The following is a 25,534-nucleotide window of genomic DNA, read 5'->3' as shown; positions in this document are numbered from 1 at the left end:
ATTTTAGTTATGATTCTAGTCTTTGTTTTCTTTTGTTTGTTTCTGTTAATAAACCAGACACATTTTGTATGACTTGTGCGTTATATTTTTATCCCATCAACCTCTTTTGAATAAAACTAAATTTGTAATTTTTCACTTGTAAAAATAATAAGGTAACTTAAAAATATAGGTATAGGTAAGTATAAATTATGAAAGACTGATTTTATAATTGAAAGCTTTTTATTTGAAATAAATCATACACTCTCAGTACAGAGGGATATATTCTTCATTATAAAAGAATATTGTTACTTTTGCAAATCATTTTTTGTTTAAGTACAATTGAGTAAAGACTTTTTTTATTATTGCATCATTTTGAGCAGTCGATGTGTTGTCAAAAAGGTGAACAAAGTCCACCATCTTCATATTGTGGTGAGTGGTACGAAGATACAGGTACACCAGACAGTAGTGAGCACAGACAGAAGAGTCGTCACTTTGGAGGCGGTGATCATTGTAGATGTAGCGACACTTGGCGTTACGTTTCAGGAATCCCTGGTAGGTCGGTAAGTATGGTGGCTGGCCGTAGCTGTCAAAGTATTCAATTATTCCATTTCTATTCAAATAGAATGAAACCCAATGTGTACCCCCTTCGTTGTGCGGATCAGTGTTGACAATCATGGCGGTGGATGGAGAGATGTGTTGTGGGATTCGGTCAGCAGCGTAAACTCCCACATTGCTCACAGGTAGTTTGGATAGATGCCTTTCTATCTGCACTGTGTTCATTCTACAGTATCATAACCAATAGTAGCGGCAGAGGCAGCGGCAGCAGCAGTAGTAGTTGTACTAGTAGATGTGCTAAAACAAGAGCAGTAGTAGGATCTCGCATCTTCACTGGTATCCACACATTCATCTAAATTTGTTGTCAGATGTAACCACCAACGTATTGCGACACAGTTGGTGAGCGCACATCGACTGTTTATAGACTTGTGATTGCGACATCGCAAAACGTTTGTTGACATTAAATTATTGATTGAAGTTATTGATTCGCAACCAATTGCACCAATATCGATTACGTTGGTAGTAACAAAGTCCATCACATGATGACGCTTTAAATATTCTTTCTTCTCAAATCCCTTGACGTAAACCGTCGGTCTTCTTGATATACAATCAGTCAATTTGTTAAAAAGTTCATAGTACGGAATATCACCGAACTCCCATCGTAGTCCGTGGCAGTGTTTTGTGAGCCAGTAGCTTTCCCGCAATTTTTCATCTGACAACTCTGATCGATCGTAAGGTGGTTTAGCAATATGATGCATAAGTAGAACGCCGGTGTCAGCTTCCAAGACGCAAACTTCCTTCAGTCTATATTCATTTTGGTTGTCCTTGAAACATTGAATGTCCACAATGATGGGTGATGATATATTCAATTTCTTGAATGCTCTGCGTAAACGGTCCATCTCAAACGAATGTTTATAGAAGACTGATCGATTAACCGCCAAAGTCCACAATTACATTGCGTTGTCGATCAATCTCGATGACATTGTCAAACTCGGCATAAACCAAACAGTTGACAGTTTCGGGAAGCGCGTCGTCGAATCCGAGTTCCATTCGAACACTACCGTTACGCACCAGATTCCAATGTGTTGTGTCACTTGCAGATAAGTCTGGAGTTAGGTCGAATGCCATCAGACAGTATCCTTGTCCAAAGTCTTCCCTACTGATAACGGTGCCGGCATCGCTAAAATGTACACCAGAACCGGAGAACATCGAATGATATGCCATAACATATTTATCCTTCGATTTTTCAAAGTGGGGCTGTAATGGTTTTGATGGAACTTGTTCTCCGTCAACATATAGACAAAAGAAGTTTGTTTTAAAATGTTCGAAGTTGTAGGGATTCTTTTTAAAATCTCCATTGTATGCGGCATTCGTAACCATTCCCACTATGATGCGTTTCGGCACTTGGCCGAGAAACATATTGTCCAAAGTCTTGTTACGTATTCCAGAGGGTAGTGTGAATGTTTTGAGCTCCACTCGTGTGATTGGATATTTTGCCGTACCAGTCTGGAGTGTTTTACTGTGCGCCAACAGTGCGGTGGGACTTATTTTGCATCTTCGAATCCAGAGACTAATATCGACAATATGTACCTTGAATTCACCAGCGCTGGCCATAATGGAGAACGCATCTTTTGATCGAATAAATTTAAATCTCAACTCTACGCCATTTAGCATGAACTTATTCTGATTGCAAATATCCACATGCAAATGTCCGAGCATATCAATCTCACGGCTTTTATTAGTTAGCTCCCGTCTCGCTTTGAGTCCTTCATTTTCTTCCGCGCAATCGTTCATGTCAATACCATCGTCCGTGTACCAAAGACTGCATGTTAGATGTGATTTTCTAGCATCGTTTACATAGTTCATTAACGTTTCAACATACGCTCGATATGCATATGTGTTGTTTTGGGGCGTAACAAGTTTTTGATTCATAAACATATCCACTTGACTAAATAGTGAGTGTAACCAGTTGTTGACCGGCCCAACTGTTTTCGCCTCTTCGTCAGTAGTGACCGCAGTTCCATTAGATTTAACAATAGACGCGGTCAATTGTATCATTGTTTGTGAAAGGTCAGTATATTCATCACCATTGCCCGGAACTACAAACTCTATTGGCGCATCATCGGTCAATGTGGATATTGGTTTGTACTGGACCCATTTGCCGCTTTCAATACTCGTCTGCGTAGGTGGTAAGGAGAATAAATCCAGCTCGGTCTTGACACACTCACATGATTTTTGATGTAGAAACGACATTTTACTCCTTCTTCTTTAACTAACTAAAAATATCAATAGACTTTAAATTTTCACTGCGATAAGTACGCTTCTTCGGCGAAGTCACCTTCTTCATTGACTCTACTCCTCCTCGTCGTCGTTGTCGTTGTTGTCGTATCCCTACTAGTCTCTTGTGTTTCACTCCTCCTCTTCTTGATGCAGACGTCCGCACTCTAAGAAGTTTAGCCAACGACTGTGGTGTAACAGGCTTTCTGCCACGGCCGTGCATTGCGCGTTTCGCGGAAGCCTTTCGCGTTGCGCGTTTCGCGTTACTCTTACGCGTTACGCGTTGTATTTTCGCGCTAATGCCACCGCCGCCACCAAGCATCATACGTTCCATCTGCTCGTCAGCTTTACGTTTCAACGATCCAGTAAACTCTCTAAGTCGTAAGTTGGCGGCTGTTTTTGGATCTGTAATTTTACCACCTGCCAGATCGGTTAGGAATCCAACACCGGATCTTAATGCTTCTTGTCCTACCGATTTTGCTCCGGACTTGATCAGCGGAGCGATAGTGCGAATCATACCGCCCAGAAAACTACCGATTCCATGTCCTCTCTGATATGGTGCACCGTGAAATACTCGATCAATAGCACCGCCAGTCTGTTGTAATTGTTGCCGTCGGTAGTATGTCAAATAGGGATCATTCAGATTGATTATCATTATTGCTGCTGTTGCTGCTGCACTCTCCTAAAATGAAGTTTCACGTACGACGTTCCAAACATGAATGGCAGTTTTTTCCCTGTGTGATCCCTCAAGTCGATTTCCACTGTTTCAAATGTGGATTTCATAACGGGCACATAGTGCGGACTTGTAAATGACACTGAATTGTACGATCCGTACTTGTACGTGTCTATATTGACGTTGACAATATTCAATAATGGCGCTGTAGTATCGCCGATAAATTGTGGCTCTATCAAGTCGCAATACACATAAATGTGTGCTGGAATACCCAATGCGAGGTTTGGCGCTTTAGAACCAATCAGTTCGGTAGTATTTGGTTTTAATATATTTTTCTCATCATAATCAAAACCTAACTGCTGTGATAGTTTTTCACTCAGACTCACATTCGACACGTTTTCGTTCATGATCCTGAGTTTAACTCTGTTGATTCTCGTGTCATATGAAAATTCCATATAATCATGGATGTCTTCATGTTTGTTGATTGTATTCAATAGATCATCAAGATTCCTATAGTATCCACCTGTTATTTTAATAGCAAAATGTTCTGTATCACGGATCGTTGATCTTGCTAATAAACTATCATACTGAAATCGTATTGTTTCATCATCAACATTGTTTCCATTCACCACAAATGAACAAGGATAGTGAATGTCCACCAAAGCCAATTCCCACTTGCCGTCTAATTGGATGTGTTTGGACAAGTGTGTGGTATAACTGGTCACTGTATTTTGTGGGAAATATGTCATTGAACTATTGCTGGGCAATGTCATGAAAAATTGACTGATGTTAGACATGTTGTATATCGTGCGCAGCTACCCAAGAGTTAAAGTCGTCTCCGTAACCTTCCCACTTCACTAGGTATCGCTTACTGTGTCCTCGACCTTTGGTCTCTATTATTTTATCAATCTTAAACAAGTGATTGCCGGGTAATGTGACTTTTTGTATTTCCTCTTCATAAAACTGTCCATTCAATTCTTCACCATTGAGATCGGTAAGTGTGTACAAAGGTAGCGGCATAAACAAATTCACTCGATGTATCAAAAACACTTCTTTACTCCAGTTTGTCTCGTAGCCTTTGCTAAATCTCCCTTTCTCCCTGGCTATTCGAACTGTATCGCCTACTTTTAGTTTTGGTTTCACTCGTCGTGGTATCTTTTTAAACATATGTTTTAATACATTGTAGATGACATGTTTGTCCCCACCGTCCACATCTACAGGACGTAATCTATTGCCCAAACTCCTGTGCACACTGTTGTTGTACGCATTCACCAGTTTTTCCAACACATTGATATAACGATAAGTGTTTTTATGAGTCAAGTATCGCCACATACGAGTCTTCAAGGTCCGATTTACTCTTTCGATCACGCTGCCTTTGATGTCTGGATTTTGTGTGGTTACATATTTTATTTTATATTTTTCAAACAATCGTACGGTCTTTCTACCTGTGAATTCACTCCCTTTGTCGGTTTGTAAGCACGTTGGTGTTTTTATAGCTTCCTTGAAAATATCCTCAAAAGCGGTAGCCACATCAGCACCTTCCTTCTTCTTTAACGGCCTAACATAAAGACGCTTACTAAACACATCAATCACTGACAGCAAGTAGTTAAAACCATCATTGTATTTGCTCAATCCTCGCATATCGTTTAAATCCGCTTGCCACAGTTCATATGGTCGAAACACCATATACGGATTGCGTTTAAATCGTTTACGGACTGGTTTATGCAAAGTATAAGTGTCTTGTGTTTGTAACCAATCAACTATTTTACGTTTGGAAATATTTTTCTCTCTCGCTCCTCGTACTAACGGAGCTACGCCACCATATGAGGCAGGATCGTTTGGATTATAATACAACTGTTCCATTGTTTACGGTTCGTACGGTTCCCAATTGTTGAGTAATTGCACAATCGAATCTTCAAGCACCTCTCTTCTCACTGCACGGTGATCAGCCACTTGCCTCTGTGGATACGGAGCGTGACCCACTCGCCTCACATATGCCGACTGTAAACGATCTGGTAATAAATATCTTCTTCGTCCTGTAACTGATACCGTGGCTCCTCCTCCTCCTCTTGCCCCATCATCAGGTTCATCCATTGTTTCTTCTACCGAGTCATATACTGATTCGTCTGTTGCCACATCAAACATTAAATAGTCCAACGCTTGTTTGTTATGTATATATTCTTTAGGGACATTCATCAGTTTCAATGCTCTCAAAATTTCGTTCCACCCTGGTGGTAATGAATGTGCTGCTCGAACTCGTACTATTGCATGTGTCACGTCCACTAAATTGGATCCTGGTATTTTGTTACCCTGTATAATCACTTCAAAATTATCATTCCAGCTAATCAAACTGTCGTCGCGTGTTATGAAGCGCAATAAGTTTCGTGCGCTATCCTTATAAGTCTTTGAAAAAGTTTCAACAATTTCCTCTATTTGACCGGGGTAAATACGTCGCTTGTTAGGTTCTTGTTGCCCATGCTGCCTGTCTCTTTCACCCACCTCGTTAATCTGATCGTCTAGTCTGGTTTTCACGATGGGGATACTAACTGGTTCACGATTACTTGACGCTACGTTTAAAAAACGTTGTAAAACTTGACTGTACAACTTCCATTTATCACTATCATTGAGTTTTTTATCATTCATTATCTCTTCCATTTCGTCATCCAAACTTTTGTATGCACGTTTAGTTGGAAGTTGCTGTTGATTAGCAGGCGATTTTAAACGTTCGATTAACTCTTGTGGAACAATGACCATTTTTCGTGCATGCTCCATTGTCGTGTGCTCTGTGTAACTTCACGCACGGTGTCTCAGAATAGAATGACAAATCTCTATATGGATGTAAACGTAGAAGTCACCTGGTTAATACAATTTTAGTTATTCAAAGCTGATTGTACAACTGCTTGTAACACCGTACTTAATAATATTGGGATAATAATTCCACCTCCTTTTTGTACTAAATATTTGCGTTTTTTATTCCAACATTCACCTCGTTTTACAATTCGACGAAGAGTAGTCTTATGTCTTCGCAATTTTTGTTTTGTCTTCTCTGATAGAGGAACGTTACCTCGTAACACATTGTAAATACATTCACAAACTGTACGAATAGTACTCAAGTCACACACTTTTAATAGCCCTTTGCGCTCTTTTGGAGTAGCATGTATTAACACTTTGAGTAGCGCTCTGTCCTTCCTCAAGCACGACATGATGACAACTAAATTACTTTGTTTTCCTATTGTGTTTCGGTACGTACACAAAATGGTTATCATCATCTGGAAATATATTACTCTGTATTCGCATATCGTCAGGTGTTTATTGTTTCAGATCTATCAATAGGTAGCCATGTGGTCTACTTGTTGCATCGGCATACGCTTCCTCGATAAACTTTGAATTTTCTGGATGGATTTGTCTAGCTAAACACTTGATCTGCACCCTATCTCTAGGATTCTTAAAACAAACTAAGTAATGCGCATTTAGTGATATGTCTCTCTGGCCGCGTCCTTGGTGGAAAATATTTTGAGTTATAAAAAACACACTTATATTCCTATGATGACAACCTTTTGTAAATAGATCAACCACTATGTTGTTTGTTTCTCGCATCATATCATCTATTACCACAAGTATCGGTTGATTACCGTCAAAGTCTTCCATGTTTGGTAAACCTTCAATGTATTTTATTTTTGAGTTTGATGAATTACCAACTCCTCCTCCACCACTACCATAATGCCAGTATATGCTAGAGAATGATGTGTCACACATTTCTGAAATATTACCAATAAACCTTGAGACAAACACTGATTTACCACTACCTGAAGGCCCCGCCACAATGGCGGAGAATGGGTGTAACCACTTCAAAGTCATACTAACTACTGATACCAATCACTCATTACATTAACTATAGTATTACCTTCGGGTATAAGTCAATCATTTTAGTCAAGTATTTATGTTTGTCAAATAAATGAAATATTTATTACTTACGAAAACTATCAAAATCTACATTGGTTATTTTAAGAACATATACATTTTTTTATTTTTCTTTACGTCCTGATGTTTCTTGCTTTACAATATTTACAAAAATTCCAACGGTGTGAAGGAGGTGCCGGGCCTGGCTGCGTGTTTTACCAAGCGAAGGCGGTCTCCGAAGCCGTTGTTGTAGCGATCGATGTCCGTATTGCTCACCACATTATTGAAGCGTCTCGGCAGATAAACTCGCAGGTAGTAGTCATCTCCCGCTTGACCCTCCAGGATGACGATGACCGTCTCGCCGAATGGTGTAACTACTCTCTCCATCATCGTTATTACGTATGGAATCTCAGCAATCAAGTCGGTAATTCTGGTGTAGGTCGGGGAGTTGTTCTTGCAGGTGTTGAGTGAGGTCTTCAAGTCCATCGGTGTAGCCTGTTCAGTGGTCATCACGTTGTATGTCTCAACAATGTCGCTCATAGTGTAGAAGCTAATAGTGCTGGTGCTAGTGGCGAGTCGTTGATGAACTGGAGCAGACTGATGTTTGTCTCAGACAGACTGGGGCTTTTTATTCTGATCAGCGGCCATTTTAGTTGGTGGGAGAGTGGGGGGAATAATAATGAGCGCAGCTGTTTTAACACACGTGTTTACAAATGTCTAGAAAAAGAGTCGGTTGTCACATAGTGGATAGTTTATGGGCACATGTGTTCATTAATTCATATAAACATGTCTATTGCTTTTTACGTACCACACGTTTCTTCGGTTTTACATCTAGCTCGTCACTTTTGCATGGTGTAACAGTTTGAGTTAATCCCGTGAGTTTCGGAGCACCAGTTGTTTTATCAACCCACATGTTTTCGATTTTTTCAATTGTTTCATTAACACTATCTTGCATTGTTTTGTCTTTGTCCAAATATAAACCGCACATGAACTTCATGTCGACACCTTCATACACTTCAATTTTCAATAAAACACTTCCTTTGTTTGCTGGATTTTGCACTGCATACATATTACCTTTATCCATCCATGATACTATGGGAAAATCCGCTGGCGGCTTCGGTACCCATCCTGACTTTTCCACCTTGGTCTTAGCCGGGGAACTCTTCCTTTTCTTCATACTACTACTACTACTACCACTAGTACTGTTTGTGATTGGAGTCTGTTGAACTGTGTTGTCCGTCATACCGTCTATCTCTTGCATAAATGATTGAATGTATTCGTCAATGCTGCAAGAGGGATTCATATTCACACTGTTCGGCTGCTCCACTGTGACTGACGTGATGTGCAATGAGTTAAGGTTGAGGTGAGCAAGCCACTGCAGGTGTGCCAACAAAATATTTCAATAATTTTTCAAAACATAACTCGTGGTTTACGTTTTGACACTCTATTATATGTTGTAACCTTAGCAGAATAGGTTTACGTAATAATGTTTCAGTCTGTTCTATTCTCAGTTTAAAACGAATACTATCTAAATGTGAGTAGCATCTTCTGTCTTCAAAGTCCGCAAAATAAAATACAGTAACTATTGGACTTGAAAAAAATACACTTTTCTTACAATTTTGTGTCATATGTACACTACTTTCATAGTGTACGTCTATTACGTCACTATTCCTACCACTTTTTCAGTTGGGTTGGCCGTTCAAACAGTCTGGCAGGTAGAACGGTTAAAATATTTGAAATATGTGAAATACTGTTCTCTGATTGGTCAAAATAAGCTAACATCCTATTGGTGGTAAATAAGTGTGCGCTATGCGGAGAACAAAGAATACAAGGGAGGAGCGGGGGGCCTGCTTGGAGCGCAGGTGTTGGGGAGCAGCTTCGGCTGACAGTGAGTGATGGTGTAGGGAGGGTTGGCTTGGAGACCTCCCACGATGTTGGTCGTTCAAACAGTCTGGCAGGTAAAACGGTTAAAATATTTGAAATATGTGAAATACTGTTCTCTGATTGGTCAAAATAAGCTAACATCCTATTGGTGGTAAATAAGTGTGCGCTATGCGGAGAACAAAGAATACAAGGGAGGAGCGGGGGCCGCTTGGAACGCAGGTGTTGGGGAGCAGCTGCGGCTGACAGTGAGTGATGGTGTAGGGAGGGTTGGCTTGGAGACCTCCCACGATGTTGGTCGTTCAAACAGTCTGGCAGGTAAAACGGTTAAAATATTTGAAATATGTGAAATACTGCTCTCTGATTGGTCAAAATAAGGTAACATCCTATTGGTGGTAAATAAGCGTGCACTATGCGGAGAACAAAGAATACAAGGGAGGAGCGGGGGGCCGCTTGGAGTGCAGGTGTTGGGGAGCAGCTGCGGCTGACAGTGAGTGATGGTTTAGGTAGGGTTGGCTTGGAGACCTCCCACGATGCGTAGGGTGGTGCCAGACAACAAAGGATGACCTTGAACCTGCCCGATGGTGGTAGGGGTTAGCGACGGGGGTGGGGGGTGGGAGGGGTGGCGTTTGGGGTGGGGCTGGCGTCGGGGCTGGGGTGGCGTCGGGGTGGCGCCCGGGGGTGGCGTCGGGGTGGGGGTGGGGCGGCGTCGGGGGCGGGGGCGGCGTCGTGTGACGTCAGCCGCTCACTGCCGCTCAAGCCGCTCACTCCCGCCGGACCGGCAAAAATACCCTACTCTCATTTGTGGTTGTAGATGATTGCCAATCAAATGCGAGATTCTTCAAAACAAAATATCCTTGGCCTTGGCATAGGTAACACATATTAGCATATTTATGTTGCATAATTTATCTAAAAATATACACGTAAACTTTCAACATTTTTAATATAGAGTTTTTAAATCTTTTTTCTTTTTGTCTGCTTTAATAAACAGTACATTATAATCCATACACATGGTTTATTCAATAAAATCTCGTATTTTACTGTACGGGTTTTTAGGAAATAAATAAATGAAGAGAATTTTTAGTATTAGATACGAGCACAGTCTAAAGGGATAAGCGAACCAACTTAATGGGGTTTTTATATTTAAATAGCTCAGGGTTTATCTGTCACTGGTTGTAGTCCACTGATTAAAAGTAGGAAAACACATCCAAAACAACACGCGGATCCTCAGCGGTTGGGGTTTAAAATCATTAGTTTTAAATTATTAATAATTATTAAAAATTATTATAATTGTGATAACGTAATATTTGTCACTTTTACAAGCCAGTAATTTCAAAATGATAAAATGTTTGATCGTTACCATATTAAAACAGCAACTAGAAATACATAAAAACCCAAGATTAGACCATGTTTCGTATTACTTCTAGTCATGAAGTTAACTAAAAACAAAAACATTATAATACAAGTGAATTTCTCGTGAATTTTAATTTCCAGATAATTAAAGTAGCTTTGTATCTTCTGTAATTTAAATTTCACCACCAATTGTTGTTGCTCCACAATATAGAATGTATTCTAAATATATAAATAGTGTATTTTCATGCACTGAAAATGCTGGTTTGCAGATTCGACAACGTATTTTAAAGTCAAAGACGTAGTAAAAGATTGAAAATATCGAAAGTTCGCATTATGTTTTTATTGCACTATTAAAATTACAAAAGATTGACAGTTTGACGATTCAACAAAAGGTAACCAGTAAACAATAAAGGGTACAATGTTTTAAATTTTAAAATCCATGTTCTAGCTTTAGACATAACGTAAGACTAAATTACTTACGCCCGTCATAGATATCAGTTGAGTCTTTTAAACTAATCGAAAATTACGACTGTTTTTATATTTTTGAAATAACTTCTGTAATACTTGACAATTGCTCAATTTCGAGCAACACGTACACTAGTTTCAAAAAAGCTAATATTTTTACCAATCCTAACTAATAAAAGAACTTGCTGAAAACTATCTAATCTTTTTATGTCATATCATATCCATGTTTGAACAGAAACTAAAAGAAAAATACACTTTTAGGCTGTAGAAGCACACTTGGTAGCAAAACTATATCTGGTTAATAAAAATGGCAGTTGTTCCATTTGACAGTTTTTTTGCTTCTACAAAACGATAAAGTAAATCTGTCCTATGAGTTACCGGGCCACTTACGGTAATAGCGTACTCCCCTAAATAGGAAATTCACTAAAATGTTTGACATCTGTATTTTCCAAAGGCCATTTCCCCAATCCTTGATAGTCTAGACATGCCTAACAGCCAGTCACCACTCTTTGACCGAGATGATCTTGAACTTTCGGTGATAAGGAACACGATGTTATTGCCGACTCGCTCCAACTCACAATCTTCTTCTAAAATATTCCTTTATAATAAAAACAACCAATCAATAGACGCAGACGCCAAGGTTACGTCTGTTTTTCCTGCAAATATCACTATCATCACGCTAGGGAACCAGCCCGTAATAAATGTCATCGGTTACCTTGAAACAAATAGCAACCATAAATAAAAGTGATAACATCCTTGGGTACGGCCAATGCCACCAGGCCAATGGCGTACTGATAAAAATGCATCGAGAGTAAAAACTTCTTGAGTAACCTCAATCTAGTGCACTTCTATAGATTTAGTAAAAAAAAAGTAACGGTTAAAAAATCTCGCATTCGATTACATCGTACCAAAAGTACTTTCATATGGCATAGTAGTACAAAAATTTTATTGAATGATCATCAGGTTTTCATTATTCAAGGCATTTTGTTTATTTTAAACCCCTATGTTAGTGTTGTGAGATGGAAAGTGTACTAAGGATTATTTGAATTAAAATATGAACGGCATCAGCCGTTGAGCCGTAGAGTAGCTTTGATACAATAAATTGATATTGATAATAAATAAATAAATAAATAGATACTGACTAATAAGCTGTTTTTCAGCCTGTTACACTTTGAAGAGGATACAACTTCTAAAAATGTATAGATTTATCGATTAGTTCTTCTTTCATAGCTTCAAAATACCTTTTCCTACAGTTACCTGACAAAGTGGGATTTCTTACTGATTATAGCACGCAAAGTAGTAATTTCTGCATTTACTTACTTCTGCCACCCTAACCAGTAATAAAAAAAAAAAAAACAACAACAAAAACAGTCTGCTACGAACAACTGGTGCAGTGTTTCCCATTTGGTTCAACCCTTGGATTTAACCAAACCTAAAACGTGTTGTTTAGTTTTTAAAAGACTGTTAACTTTAGGAAAACTATAATGTGTAACACGAGCACAAAGGGCCTTTGCTGCACTCGAGAAACTTTCCACGCTCGTCTGCGGCTCGTGCGTAAACATTTATCTCATGTGCACTGTGCAGCAAAGTGCCATTTCGCACACTAGTTACACACAAATGACTAATCAATTAAATATGATTTTTTGTTATTTATTGACTATAACAACAATGTATATTTTGTGTTTTTGTCCTGAATTGAAGGATTAACATCACAACTACTGTCGTCTGTCCTAAAACCGGAACCTCATCGTGCATCAACGCACGTGAAGACCTTCGGCTCTGGAATGCTGTTCACGTTTTCGTATTTTAACTTCCTTCATGCCATCACCCCTGGCTAAGACCCAGACTAAGGATTGGAGATGAGTCAATTGAAGGGTTCAATTATATTCCATGAGTTACCTAGTAGAGAATACGACGAGAATACGACGAACGAAGTAGTTTAGATGTCAAATTGATCTTAAGTAGTTCATAGAAGTGACAATCTAATTTCATAATTTAATTTGAATTGTAAACCAGAATCAAAATTCTGTTCAATGAAGTGTAAAGCAGAACCGATTTTGGAGGCTGAGAAAACTATCTTCGGTAGAATACAATATCCTTTATCCAAACAATTTAATGATGTAATAAGATTAATCAAATGACGATCAAATCTATCATAAGGCGGGGTTTGAACTGAATTACTGAGTAATTAATGGCAAATTACAATAAAAACAAACTAATTACGTAAAAGCGATGTTCTTTTCCAATATGTAACATGTTTTCAAACTAAAATCGTAGTACAAACTCAATACACAGTGGAGATTTCTTGTTCCCATTAAGCATTTATTGAGCTACACATTTTAATGGACTAAATCACAGTTGGAAACAAGCGATTCCAAGCTAGTTGAACAAAGAGCGACCTTGAGTAACGATTATTACCTGTCGATATTATTCACGATTGATTTAAAATATACATCATACTACCATACTACCTATTACATGGACGGATAATGGTGAAAAATAAGTAAACTTAAAACATTTTTATTCAATCATGTTAGCAATATTGTTATGTGTATAGCTCTAACTATAAAATAAAAACTTTCGACCAAACTTCAAACCAATTTTAACTGTCCGTTGTTATTAAAGATATTTAACTTTGTGACAAAAAAGAAGGAAATGCAATTGTATCCTCCGAGAAATTTTAAATTAATACTACTCGTTTCTAACTATTTAAACTATTTTCCAATTAAAATAGAAACACAAACTAAAGAAAACGTTAATTAACATATACTTACACCGGGTATCGTCGTGCTATCCACAGAAAACACGATAGAGGCTAGAATGGCACACGACAAACTGACACTGAACCGAAACTGGTTGTCTGACTGTCTACGAACATGCTCGGCTGCACGTCAGCCAACAGCTGACTCGCTGACTTGAGACTGGCTACTGATCAGCTGGTCGAGGTGACCGTGGTGGCAGATGACGTCACTCTGACGACAGAAGAGACTGAGGATAACCAATTCGTGCTAATAGTGACGTCATGAATACACGTCTTGGAGAAATGTGTGGGAAGAGAGTGAAGTTATCTTGAATCGTGAGGTAAAATGGTGAGGGTCGTATATGTTTTTGAGAAGATCTTTTAAAGCTTTTTAATAAAAACTAGTGTCCCTGTTGCTCGAATTCGAGCAATTGCTAAGTATTACAGGCGTTATTTTAAAACAAACTTCAATTCAACCAAGTCAGCAAATATTTGTAGCAAACTGTTTTATTAGCAAACTTATTGACTGTTTACAATTAACCTCTGCTCTTCTTCTCACTTTTGATTTCTGACAACAGCTGGAGTTTCATAACAATTTTTGTTTCCCATGTCAATCTTATGGAGAAATAAGAAACTTTAAAGGGCTCCAGGGCCTCACTCTCTCATTATTTCCCTAAAAAGAAAGTTTCCTGCACAACTTCACGCTACACTCTTTCCAATGACACCAAAAACATGTCAATCGGTTCAGTAGTTTCGGAGGAGTAATTGTCACAAAAGATCTGCTTGCGTATTAAATAAGTACTAGTGTACATGTTGCTCGAAATCGAGCAATTGCAAATATAAGTCATAAATTCCGATGAGTTTAAAAGAGTCAACTCAAAGATTACGTAATTAATGATAATACTCACAACATACTTAACAGTTCAATATAATCAACATTTCTTGTAAATATTTTATCATTTCCAAAAGCTGATCTGGCTTTTAGTGTATTGTAGAAATGTTTCCCACTTATACCCGCCTTAGGTTGTCCGTGTTGGTCTTTGTCAATGATAATGTAGTCTGCATGTTATCACTCATTGTCACCAGTAGGTTTGCAAGTTTCAGTCTTTATTTTAATAGCAACAAATAACCATAAACTACCTGATTTTCTGCATAGCCTCTCTGTCATAATTTTACAATTGACATATGTTCTTCTCACTTTTAATTTCTGACAACAGCTGGATTTTCATAACAATTTTTGTTTCCCATGTTAATCTCATGGAGGAATACAAAACTTTAAAGGGCCCCAGGGCCTCACTCTCTAATTATTTCCCTAAAAAGAAAGTTTCCTGCACAACTTCACGTTACGCTCTTTCCAATGACACCAAAAACATGTCAATCGGTTCAGTAGTTTCGGAGGAGTAATTGTCACAAAAAACCTGCTTGCGTATTAAATAAGTAAATAGACTAGGTGAAACCCGTCGAAATCGACGGTTACTTTCAAGGCTTAAGTTAATTCATCTAACTGCGATATAAGTATATAGATATAGATATTATGAAAACAATGATAACATGAAAGGAATTAAATACAAATTAGAATGTTTTAGTTGTTAAAGTGGAATATTTTGGGTGTTGGTGAAGTTGGAAGAAGCTAAATGTAGAGCGACAATAAAATAAAGGTTCAAAAGTTGTATAACAGATAATGGGATTTGTTTCTTCAAAATAGTGTTTTTTGCCATAAAATTGCCCATACATATGACTAAAAGTTACAATTGCATGGTAGATAGTATTATATAGAAGATAAAGGTCTAATTATTTAGGTTTTTAGCGAATTTCCCCTATAGGGAATACGCTATTACCGTAGGTGGCATGGTAAGACCTAGAACTGGGACCAATTTACTTTTTCATTTTGATGTCTCCTGAGGTCAAAAACACTATTCGTTCAAATTTTTATATATATATATATAGATTTATATATATATGTGTCCGTGAACGCGATAACTCGAGTAATTTTGGTCTGATTTTAATGAAATTTGGCATGAACCTATAAAGTATGATAAACTTGAATGAGTTCGCGAACCAGCATGATCGGACTATGGGAACAGGGTTTTACAGGGGGTTTTATAGGGTAAAAACCGGTTTTTCTCATTTTTGACCCTTAAAACACAAAATTTTCCAATTTCTCTCTAAACCATTTTAAAGAGCTTAAAAAAACAAATAACTTTGTATATCAAAGTGTTTTTGTACGGTTATTAGTAACGGAGAAAGTTCAAAAAATAGTAAATTTAAATTTCCCATGTTATTCTAATGGAGAATATTGGAAATTGTTGTAGTTTGGTTGTTAAGCGATATATTTTGATCACGCTTGGCTTATTCAATTGCCCATGTAGCACAGATGGTTGGGCCAACGTTGGTAAATTGTGGAGCCACACAGTTGGCCAACGGTAGAAATGTCACCTCTTTAAACTGTTTTCCAACCAACCATTGTCCAACAATGGCCCAACCATCCAAAAATACTGATGGCCAACTAACCATAACACAACTGATATACAACCAACCGTTTTATTTAACACAAAATAATAAAGATTTAGTATGAAAAGCATAATTATTAGTTGAGTAAATTGATTAAATAGTTCATAAAAACAAATTTTGAAAAAAAGCTAGAACAAAATTTTTTGGCCCAGACGGGTCTCGAACCCGGGTCCTTCGACTTAAGAGCCTCTTACCTTACCACTGAGCTATCTGTGATTGTTGATATTGAGAGTTTTCAAGTGGTGTAAGAGTAGCCGACAGTTGCAATGGCCGCAATACTTAAAACAATTTTGATACTACACAGTATAATATGATTCTGTTAATCTGTTAAGGCATCATAAGTAGGTAGTTATTATTTTTTGGGGGGGAAGTTAGAGAGGATACTGGTATTTGAATATAGATTATTTAATTACCGTTAGATTATTGATGCTATTATAATTGACTGTTATATGATTAATTACTCTTTCCCCTTAAATTGTTGCAAATAAGTTAAAGAATATTAGTTAAAAAATATTTGCATTATTATAATTACTAGAGAACCCGTGCGGCTCAATGAGCCGCATAGTATGAAACGTAACGCCGAGGAAAACGTTATGCTTAAATTCGAGTAATTATAGTTACATTTTAGAGTAGTTTAAACACTTGTTTGAAACTAATTTTAAATAGGTATCTGTATTTGCGTCGTCAAGTTTCACCTACATTATTTCTGCTCTCAGTTTTAACTGATAACTAACTTCTAATGAATGCTGAACGATCTGCTTCAATTCAAGTTAACATGATGCTACAAAGTTTTTCCAGCATTGAGAATTGAAGAAAACTGTTGCCTTAATGATAACCTGTGTTTGGGTTATTTTATTTCTTTGATTTGAGACATCCCCCTAATAAAACAAATTTTCTCCGTAGAGAATCCTGTAAAGTGGGGTGATACAGTATCAACAAATTCATGTGCTCCATTTTTAACCCACTAACTCCGGGTTACCAGCTGGACAGTCATAATCTGCTTTGAATAGGCTAAGGCAGCAATACCATTGAAAGTTGTTTAACGTATTTTAACGTGTTGTCTGTCAGTCACAGTATATGCCCCGCATCAGAATGTTCTCACGTTGTTCAGTGGAGTTTCTCATAATACCTGTCCAAAAGTTTTGAAAGTATGGATTCATTTGTCGAAATAGGTTGGATAACTCTTTATGATTAATGTGGTGCATCGTACACCCTGCATTTTGATGTAGATTTCTTAGAACCAGTAAATCAGCGCAAACGGCAACACGATTAAATCACGTTTGTATATCCGATTTACGTAATCCATTTGCGTTTTTCTCAATTGAAGTAGAGCGAGTAATACAAAAGTCAACAGTAAAAACATAAGGTCCGCCAAGATTTGGTATGATATTACTACTTGAACTTATGATAGTCAAGGCATTATTATAGTTTCTAATAAATGTTTTGAAATATCTCGATCTCACCAAGTGAATGTGTATCTGGATGGGTATCTGTTAGACCAGGCCTCTCTTTTTCTACTCTCCTCATACGCATAAGATATCTTATTATTAATTGTCTCATCCTCCCATTTACAATAATTCTTCTTTGAACTTGAGGCATTTTCTGTTCTTCCAACAACTGTTTAATTGGTCTTAACCTACTGAATACTACAAACATTAATGTTTACTCCCAAAAAGCTAATGAGTTTCTTTTTATAACCAGCTGTTTTTTTGTTTTTAAATTTGTTCTATGTATTTCTTATGGGGAAACCTCCAACCTTTCAGAGGATCTCACACCCTTAAGAGTAAGAATTTCACAAGTCTAAAACCTTATTGCAAAACTACATATTGAGACGAATCTTTTGACACCTTAAACGTTGAAATTTGTCCACAAATAAGGGAGGAGTTGCGTTAACAAAAAACGGCTTCACGTATTATATATATAGATAGATAGATGTTGTGAAAGCTAGATCCAGAGAATGAAAGTCGTGTAAACTCAACTATGGACCATCGTTGGTCCAACAAAAGTATTTTTTGTTGGTCCAACGGAGTGAAAAACGGTTGGACAACGGTTGGCTTGATGTATGATACCCAGCAATGCATATTAATGTATTTCTTTAACAATGAACCAATGTTGGTCCACAGTTGTAAATATTGGTTGGCCCAACTACGAGATATACAGTTGGACAACGGTTGGTTGGTTGTGGAAGCTCCAACCAACCATCGACCAACTGTCCTACAGTTGGCCAACGTTGGCCCAACCATCTGTGCTACATGGGTGTTTTGTACTAAGCTAATAGCGATTGAGTAGAAAATACACTTTAGCACCCTCCCTATGATCAGCCCATGGAAATAGAGTTTCATAAGGGGTTTTGGGGTAAAAAATGGTTTTTCTCATTTTTGACCCTCAAAACAAAAATTTACCAATTTCTCTCTAAACCATTTTAATGAGCTTAAAAAAACAAATAACTTAATATATCAAAGTGTTTTTGTACGGTTATTGGCAACAAAGAAAGTTCAAAAAATTGTAAATTTAAATTTCCCATGTTATTCTTATGGAGAATATTGTAAATTATTGTAGTTTGGTTGTTTAGCGATATATTTTGATCACACTTGGCTTATTCAATTGTTTTGTACTAAGCTAATAACGATTGAGTAGAAAAGATACTTTTTCACCCTCCCTATGATGAGCCTATGGAAATAACAGAGTTTCATAAGGGTTCTTATGGGGTAAAAGATTTTTTTCCTCATTTTTGATCCTCAATACATAAGTTTTGTTCATTTATCTTTAAACCATTTTTAAAACCTTTTAACAACAAATAATTTAGTATTTTAAAGTGTTTTATACCATTATTAGCTTCAGAGAAAATGTAAAAATGTATAAATTATAAAATCCCCATGTTATTCTTATGGAGAATAAGTAAAAATTAGTAGGTATTTTACTTGTTTAGCAATATATTTTGATCACACTTGGCTAATTTGTTTGCTTTGTACTGAGCTAATAGCAATTGAATAGAAAATATAATTTATCACCGAACATAATTACTCCATCTATTTTTTTTATTTTTGGATCTATTTACTAAACTGGATTGAATAATAATTGACTCAGGTGTTCCTGATCATTGGGCTTTAAATAAATGATTCTGGGTAATGAAACAGCTGATATTAGTCAGCAACAAAAGCTACATAGATTACACATGGGTTAAGATATGCACTAGTGTCCTTATATCAATGTTTGATAGTTGATTGTATGATTTGTGTACATTGGTTTCTTGCAATAAAGATTTATTTGATTTGATTTGATTTGATTGATTGAATAGGTTGTTAGATGATAATAAAACAGAGTGTTATGGGGTTTTTCAGTTTTTTGTTTTTTTGTTTAAACTTTTGCCTAAAGTATACAAATTCCTAACATTCATAGCGTAGATAGCTTAAAATGGAAACAACTTAGTGTATTACTTTTTACTATTAATACAACCAGACTCCATCCCCATGTTAAAGTTGCCACCTGTATTTATTTAAAAATCGTTATAGTGACAGCTGATCTAAGGCCCCGTTTACAAACGGAGAGAGGGAGCGGTTAGCGGTTTTCAACACCATTGAGTTAAATGAGACTGTTTATGCACAAAGAGCGGGAATGGTAGCGGTTTTCCTCTCGCTGTAGATCCTAATTTGACCGATGTGTAGTTGAAAATCGAAGCGGTGGTTTGAGAGAGCGTTTTGCAACTACATCCAAAGAGACTGTTTATGCATGTCAGGAGCGGCTGCAGACAGAACTGCCAACTTGGCCAACCTACCTATGAGCACATGTATTGTCTTCTGGATTCGAAACAGTCAAAGGTTGAAAGACTGTGTCCCCCACTCTGTTTGCTGTTGACCGACCGCTATCACTATTGCTTGCACAATTTGGAAAAATTTTCCCTGCGGGAGCGGAAGCAGGCGGTAGCTGCATAAACTAAATAATCTCGTGCATAAACAGTCATAAGTACTAATTTCTGTTGAATACACAAACTTTTTTACTAGGTCAAACTAACTTAATGACTTATTGTGAGCTGTAGCAGCTGTTATGACTTATCGCCAACTTGGTCAGCAACAAAAAATATTTTTAGAAACCACTTGCCAGGGTTACGTTACTTTAAGTACCGTAAATTAAAAATACTCTGTTATAAGAATAAAACATCGCGCCACTCATCCTTGGCTTAAAATACACTCATAGTGGTGTCCGCATTTAAAATAATTGATATAATTATTATTTATACACTAGAGTAGAGGTAAAAGTAACCTACCCCTGAACATACCTGCTCTACTAGGCTTGTACATATAGGCCAACCATGCACCATGCAAATGGTCAGGTAGTTTTGATTTTAGATATGTTGTTGTTGTTAGGGTTGATGACATAAAATCCAAGTTTTCCACCTCGAGGTACCATGGTGCGCCACAGCGTATAAACACAGATTAAGAAGAAGTAGGTGAAACAATGCCTCAACTCCTGATGTAATAAGTCCAAAAAATTAGAAAATTAGAGCAATGTTGCATTGCTGCATAATCCTACTCCCATACAAGTGTGGTCTGTAGTCACATGGCTATAAGACTAGAGTTGTGTGACTGTACAAGACACAAGTTGTGTTTTAGAATGGGTTAAGTACCTTATCCTTTGCTTGAGACCAGTTTGCAGAGGGTAAGCTGCATTACAAGAATACATTTATATACATTTTTAGAATACTAATGTTACATAATTATAGGGTACTAGCTGTAACCGGCGGGCTTTGCCCCGTTTAACTTCTTAATTTTCAAGATGATCTCGTTCGCATGGCTCAATCACGTCCCGGTTGAAGTTCGTTCGCTACGCTCACTCACCTTTACATTGGGGCTTGTTCGCTACGCTCACTCACCTTTAGGTTGGAGCCCGTTCGCTGCGCTCACTTGCCTTCAGGTTAGCTCGTTCGCTACGCTAACTCGCCTCCAGGTTGAAGTTCGCTCACTCACCTTTTGGTTGCAAATTAGCTGTTGTCATAAATGTAAAAGAAATAATAGTGCTGCACCCTGTTGGTAATCCTTGTAACTTTAATGCTATTGAACATCATAGAACAGAACCAACTTGTTTAACTGAAACAGCTGTTAAGATTCATTAATTCCATTGCGCATAAGGTTAACATGGGAAACTCCAGAGCCACTGGGGCGGAGCCGATTGGACGGATCACGAAATTGATGGTGTATAAACCTATTCCATGAAATTCTACACGTATGTACCAAGTTTCGTGGCCATCGGTCCAGCGGTGTCTGAGTTTATCACTGCCAAATATACCAAAACATCCTCTTTTACACTTATAGATAGGTTTGTCATTGTTCTAAGGGTTTTTCTGTCAACTACAATAAATTTGACCCAAACTGACAGACAAGAAAACCCGATCCCACTATTCTTATTGATTTTATTTCTTAAAATAAAACAACAGAAACCCCAACAGCATTTTCATGAAAAAACACATCTTTTAAAATGTTAGTAATAATCATAAGTTACACAAATAATAATTTCTTCATTATTAATCTTCGAAAGGCTAGATCAGTGGACTCTCTTTATGATTTTCTTTAGTTATTACTATACTTGTAATAATTGATAAATGACATGAAAGCATTTGTTTTATGAAGCAAAATACATAAGTTGGTGGTTGTTCAAACTCCAATTAAAACTATCTTCAAGGAAGGTTGAATAATTCCAAAATGTTGGAAATACAGTTAGTGCAACCAGCACTACACTACAAAACTGCAATGGAAGTGCAGATGGTGCAAGGTGCAACGCAGCAACAGTACAGCAGAGAGAAGCACAATGATGAAACCGAAAACGAAGCTATATCCATATTACCATAGATAAAACTGTTTTATCTACAGTAATACCCATGGCGGAAGGAAAAAACATAGGCCCTTAGGTATTACCATAGATAAAACATACTCCCTTAGTAGATTTCTCATCAAAATGGAACAGCTGAAGACAATTTTATGGTTAGTTCTGTACGGTTTATGTAGAGGTCGTGTTTTGTTTACAATTTTTTTCCTGTTAATACAGTAATTTAAAACCTCGTTTAACCAAATAGTACGATCCAATCATAAACAATAAATTGTCCCCTAGTTGTTTAACCAAACAGTAAAGCACAAATAAAGAAATACGCCCTAAAATAATAGAAACAAAATTTCGTAGACACTAGCGCCCAGTGTGGCGTACATGAACTAGACATGAAATACAATGGGATGAGAATAAGTCTACTTGTGTTGGTTAGTCTATGGTATATTACCTTTGACTATTAATAAAACAACGTATTACCATAGACTAACCAACACAAGTAGACTTCTCATCCCATTGTAAAATTTGAAGCACGTTTTTCGTGTCTAGTAAATGTACGTACGTGACACAAAGGCGCTAGTGTCGATGAAACTTTGTTTCCATTATTTTAGGGTTAATTTCTTGATTTGTGCTTAACTGTTTGGTTATATAACTAGGGGACAAGTTATTGTTTATGATTAGATCGTATTATTTGGTTAAACGAGGTTTTAAATGGCTGTAATAACGGGAAACAAATATGTAAACGAAACACGACCTCTACATAAACCGTACATGAACTAACAGTAAAATTGTCTTCAGCTGTTCCATATAGATGAGAAATCTATAGATTTCTCATCCTTATGGAACAGCTGAAGACAATTTTATTGTTAGTTCATGTACGGTTTATGTAGAGGTCGTGTTTTGTTTACAATTTGTTTCCCGTTATTACAGCCATTTTAAACCTCGTTTAACCAAATAATACGATGTAATCATAAACAATAACTTGTCCCCTAGTTATATAACCAAACAGTAAAGCACAAATCAAGAAATTAACCCTAAAATAATGGAAACAAATTTTCATCGACACTAGCGCCTTTGTGTCACGTACATGAACTAGACACGAAAAACGTGCTTCAAAATTTACAATGGGATGAGAAGTCTACTTGTGTTGGTTAGTCTATGAATCTACTAAGGGAGTATGTTTTATCTATGGTATTACCAACTATATTACTAAGGGATATGTTTTATCTATGGTATTACTTATTATAATGCAAGAGCACATATAAGTAGTCTATAATTATTAATAATTGTAGATTTATGTTGTAGCTTTTTGATATACAAAATTAAATAACTATTTTACGAATCTTGTTTTTATGCCTACAATACATAATCTAACTTTTTTGTTTTTATCCTAATGAATATATAAATGTATATTGCACAGCTATACAACAAAATCTAAGTCAATCCTCATGTCAACCTAGTAACTCTGTACTTTCTCCATGGTCTGGTCTGGACTCGGACTTCGGACTCCGGACCGGATATCGAATTCAAATCTAAACAAACGAAGTTGATTGTTGTGCAGTGTGCTTGATGCTGATGCTGTTTAAGTAATCAACTTGCACCTTATTTTGTAATAACAATTAATTACCTTGAGTAAAACTAACTAATATAAACATCTTAGATTACCTACTTGGAATACTCAAGTGAATCCTTCTTATTGAAGTAAGTAATTTTAAAGGCTAAATTAAGTTACAAGTATTTTACTGTAGCCTACCTAACTTATGCATCAAATTAAACTGTTTGGACCTAAAGGGCAGCCTCCCTAGACAATGATGACTGTTGAGCTGGATGGTAGACTAGTCTAACAGGTTAAAAATATTAGCTCATATAGGCCTAGGCTTATTGTAAGCTATTTTACCTTGTGCCTTTATAAGTTAGGCCTAAGTTACTTTAAATCTTAAATCATAAATAAGTTAAACCTTAAAATTAAGTTAGGTAGGCCTAGGCCTAACTTAATTGGCCCAGTGCTAGGCTAAAACTTATAGCCTATGTCTATCAATCTAACTTAACTAACTACTGTTAATTCCAAATTATAATTGTAACTTCCAGCATTTTAAACATAAAGAAAGTATGTTTAAATAGGGCAAGTAAGTTATTAACCCTTTGAGTGCCAACGTCCGGGGAACCGGACGTTTTTAAAACGAGCCAAAAGTGCCAACGTCCGGCTGACCGGACGTTTCGTAATGATCGAACAGCTGTCATAACAACCGAATAAATACTAGGATTCTTTTAACCCTCCGAGTGTCACGCGTCATAAAAATGACGCACAACACACTTTGTGTAGGGTCACGCGTCACTTTTATGACGCACAAACATCGTTTACGGCGAAGGCTCTATGACTGACTGAATCGGATTGAACTGGATCGAGTTAGGTATCGTTCTTTCCGTAATATTCTAAGCTTTCTCCAGAGGTCTGTCTCTAAGCGCTATTCATTTTAGTTCCGAAAATATTGTAGCAGACAGCTGACGTGCGTGTATTTGTAAACAGCTAGGTTCCCCCGGACCGATGACTGATGTGTTTTATTACGTTTATCATTGTTTTAGTGTTAAAAATCAAAAGTAGTGATATACGTGGTGCATTATAAGAAGATTTAAGTGGTTTTGAAGTGCTGGTTGATGATCCTGAAGAAGTAGGTAGTGATATTGATGTAAATTATCAGCCAGATTCCTAGCTATGGTTAGGCTATGCATTCTTAGCTAAACGCTATGTACTGAAATCCGTTTTTCGCTCATAACTTATTTATTTGATAACTTACCTCGCTATATGACTATATATTTGTAATCCTCATTAAATTTAGAACAAAGTGGCTATTTTCAAATATTTATAGGCCTATAATTTATACAATTTCATTGAGCGCAAACTTATTTTTTTTTTGAAAATTTTCAAAATTATATTTTTTTTTTACCTAAAAATTTTTTTTTTGAAAAAATGTTCCTTATGTTTTTTAAATAATATTGAAGCCCATGATTTTCCAAACAAAATGGTATATAGAACATTAGAATTGACATTGTTTTAAGCTTCTCAGATCCGTTTTAATAAAACCTTGCAAAGGGGCCAAAAATAGGTGGACATTAAGGCCTAAACTATGGACACTCGGAGGGTTAACCCATATATTAACATTGAGTCGAAAGTTTCTAGATGCAATTTTACATCGATTTTCGTTGGTCAAAATATCGAAAATTTGATTTTTACGAAATTTTAACCTAAAAATCGCCAGATCGCGCTCGGCATTTTTAGCGCGACCTTCGGGAAAAATCATCGGCATTTTTTGAGCGTTACTTTTATTTCTCGCCTGGCACTCTAAGGGTTAAGTTAATACGGGGTGGACTTCCGTATCTGTTGGGAC

The 25,534-nt window shown here is 37.0% G+C and overlaps 2 protein-coding genes across 3 annotated transcripts in view; both read right to left on the bottom strand.

Moving 5' to 3' along the window:
* Positions 1-13,993, bottom strand: part of LOC128981950 (protein commissureless 2 homolog) — a 49,005-nt gene extending 35,012 nt beyond the window's left edge. For both annotated transcript variants that reach the window (XM_054400948.1, XM_054400952.1), the window contains exon 1: positions 13,858-13,993. The gene's annotated coding sequence lies outside the window, so the exon portion shown is untranslated. The remainder of the gene's footprint in view (positions 1-13,857) is intronic.
* Positions 1,465-2,400, bottom strand: LOC128981944 (uncharacterized protein F54H12.2-like). The gene has a single exon (XM_054400942.1). It carries the CDS (start codon positions 2,398-2,400, stop codon positions 1,465-1,467), a length of 936 nt encoding a protein of 311 aa, XP_054256917.1.
* Positions 13,994-25,534: the final 11,541 nt, after the last annotated feature.

The sequence above is a fragment of the Macrosteles quadrilineatus genome, unplaced genomic scaffold (genome assembly GCF_028750875.1).
Source record: "Macrosteles quadrilineatus isolate MER2022 unplaced genomic scaffold, UCM_ALF_1.0 Scaffold_60__1_contigs__length_738512, whole genome shotgun sequence".
Classification (NCBI taxonomy): Eukaryota; Metazoa; Arthropoda; class Insecta; order Hemiptera; family Cicadellidae; genus Macrosteles; species Macrosteles quadrilineatus.
Note: the sequence above shows the minus strand (reverse complement) of the source record. Positions and strands in the feature narration are given on the sequence as shown.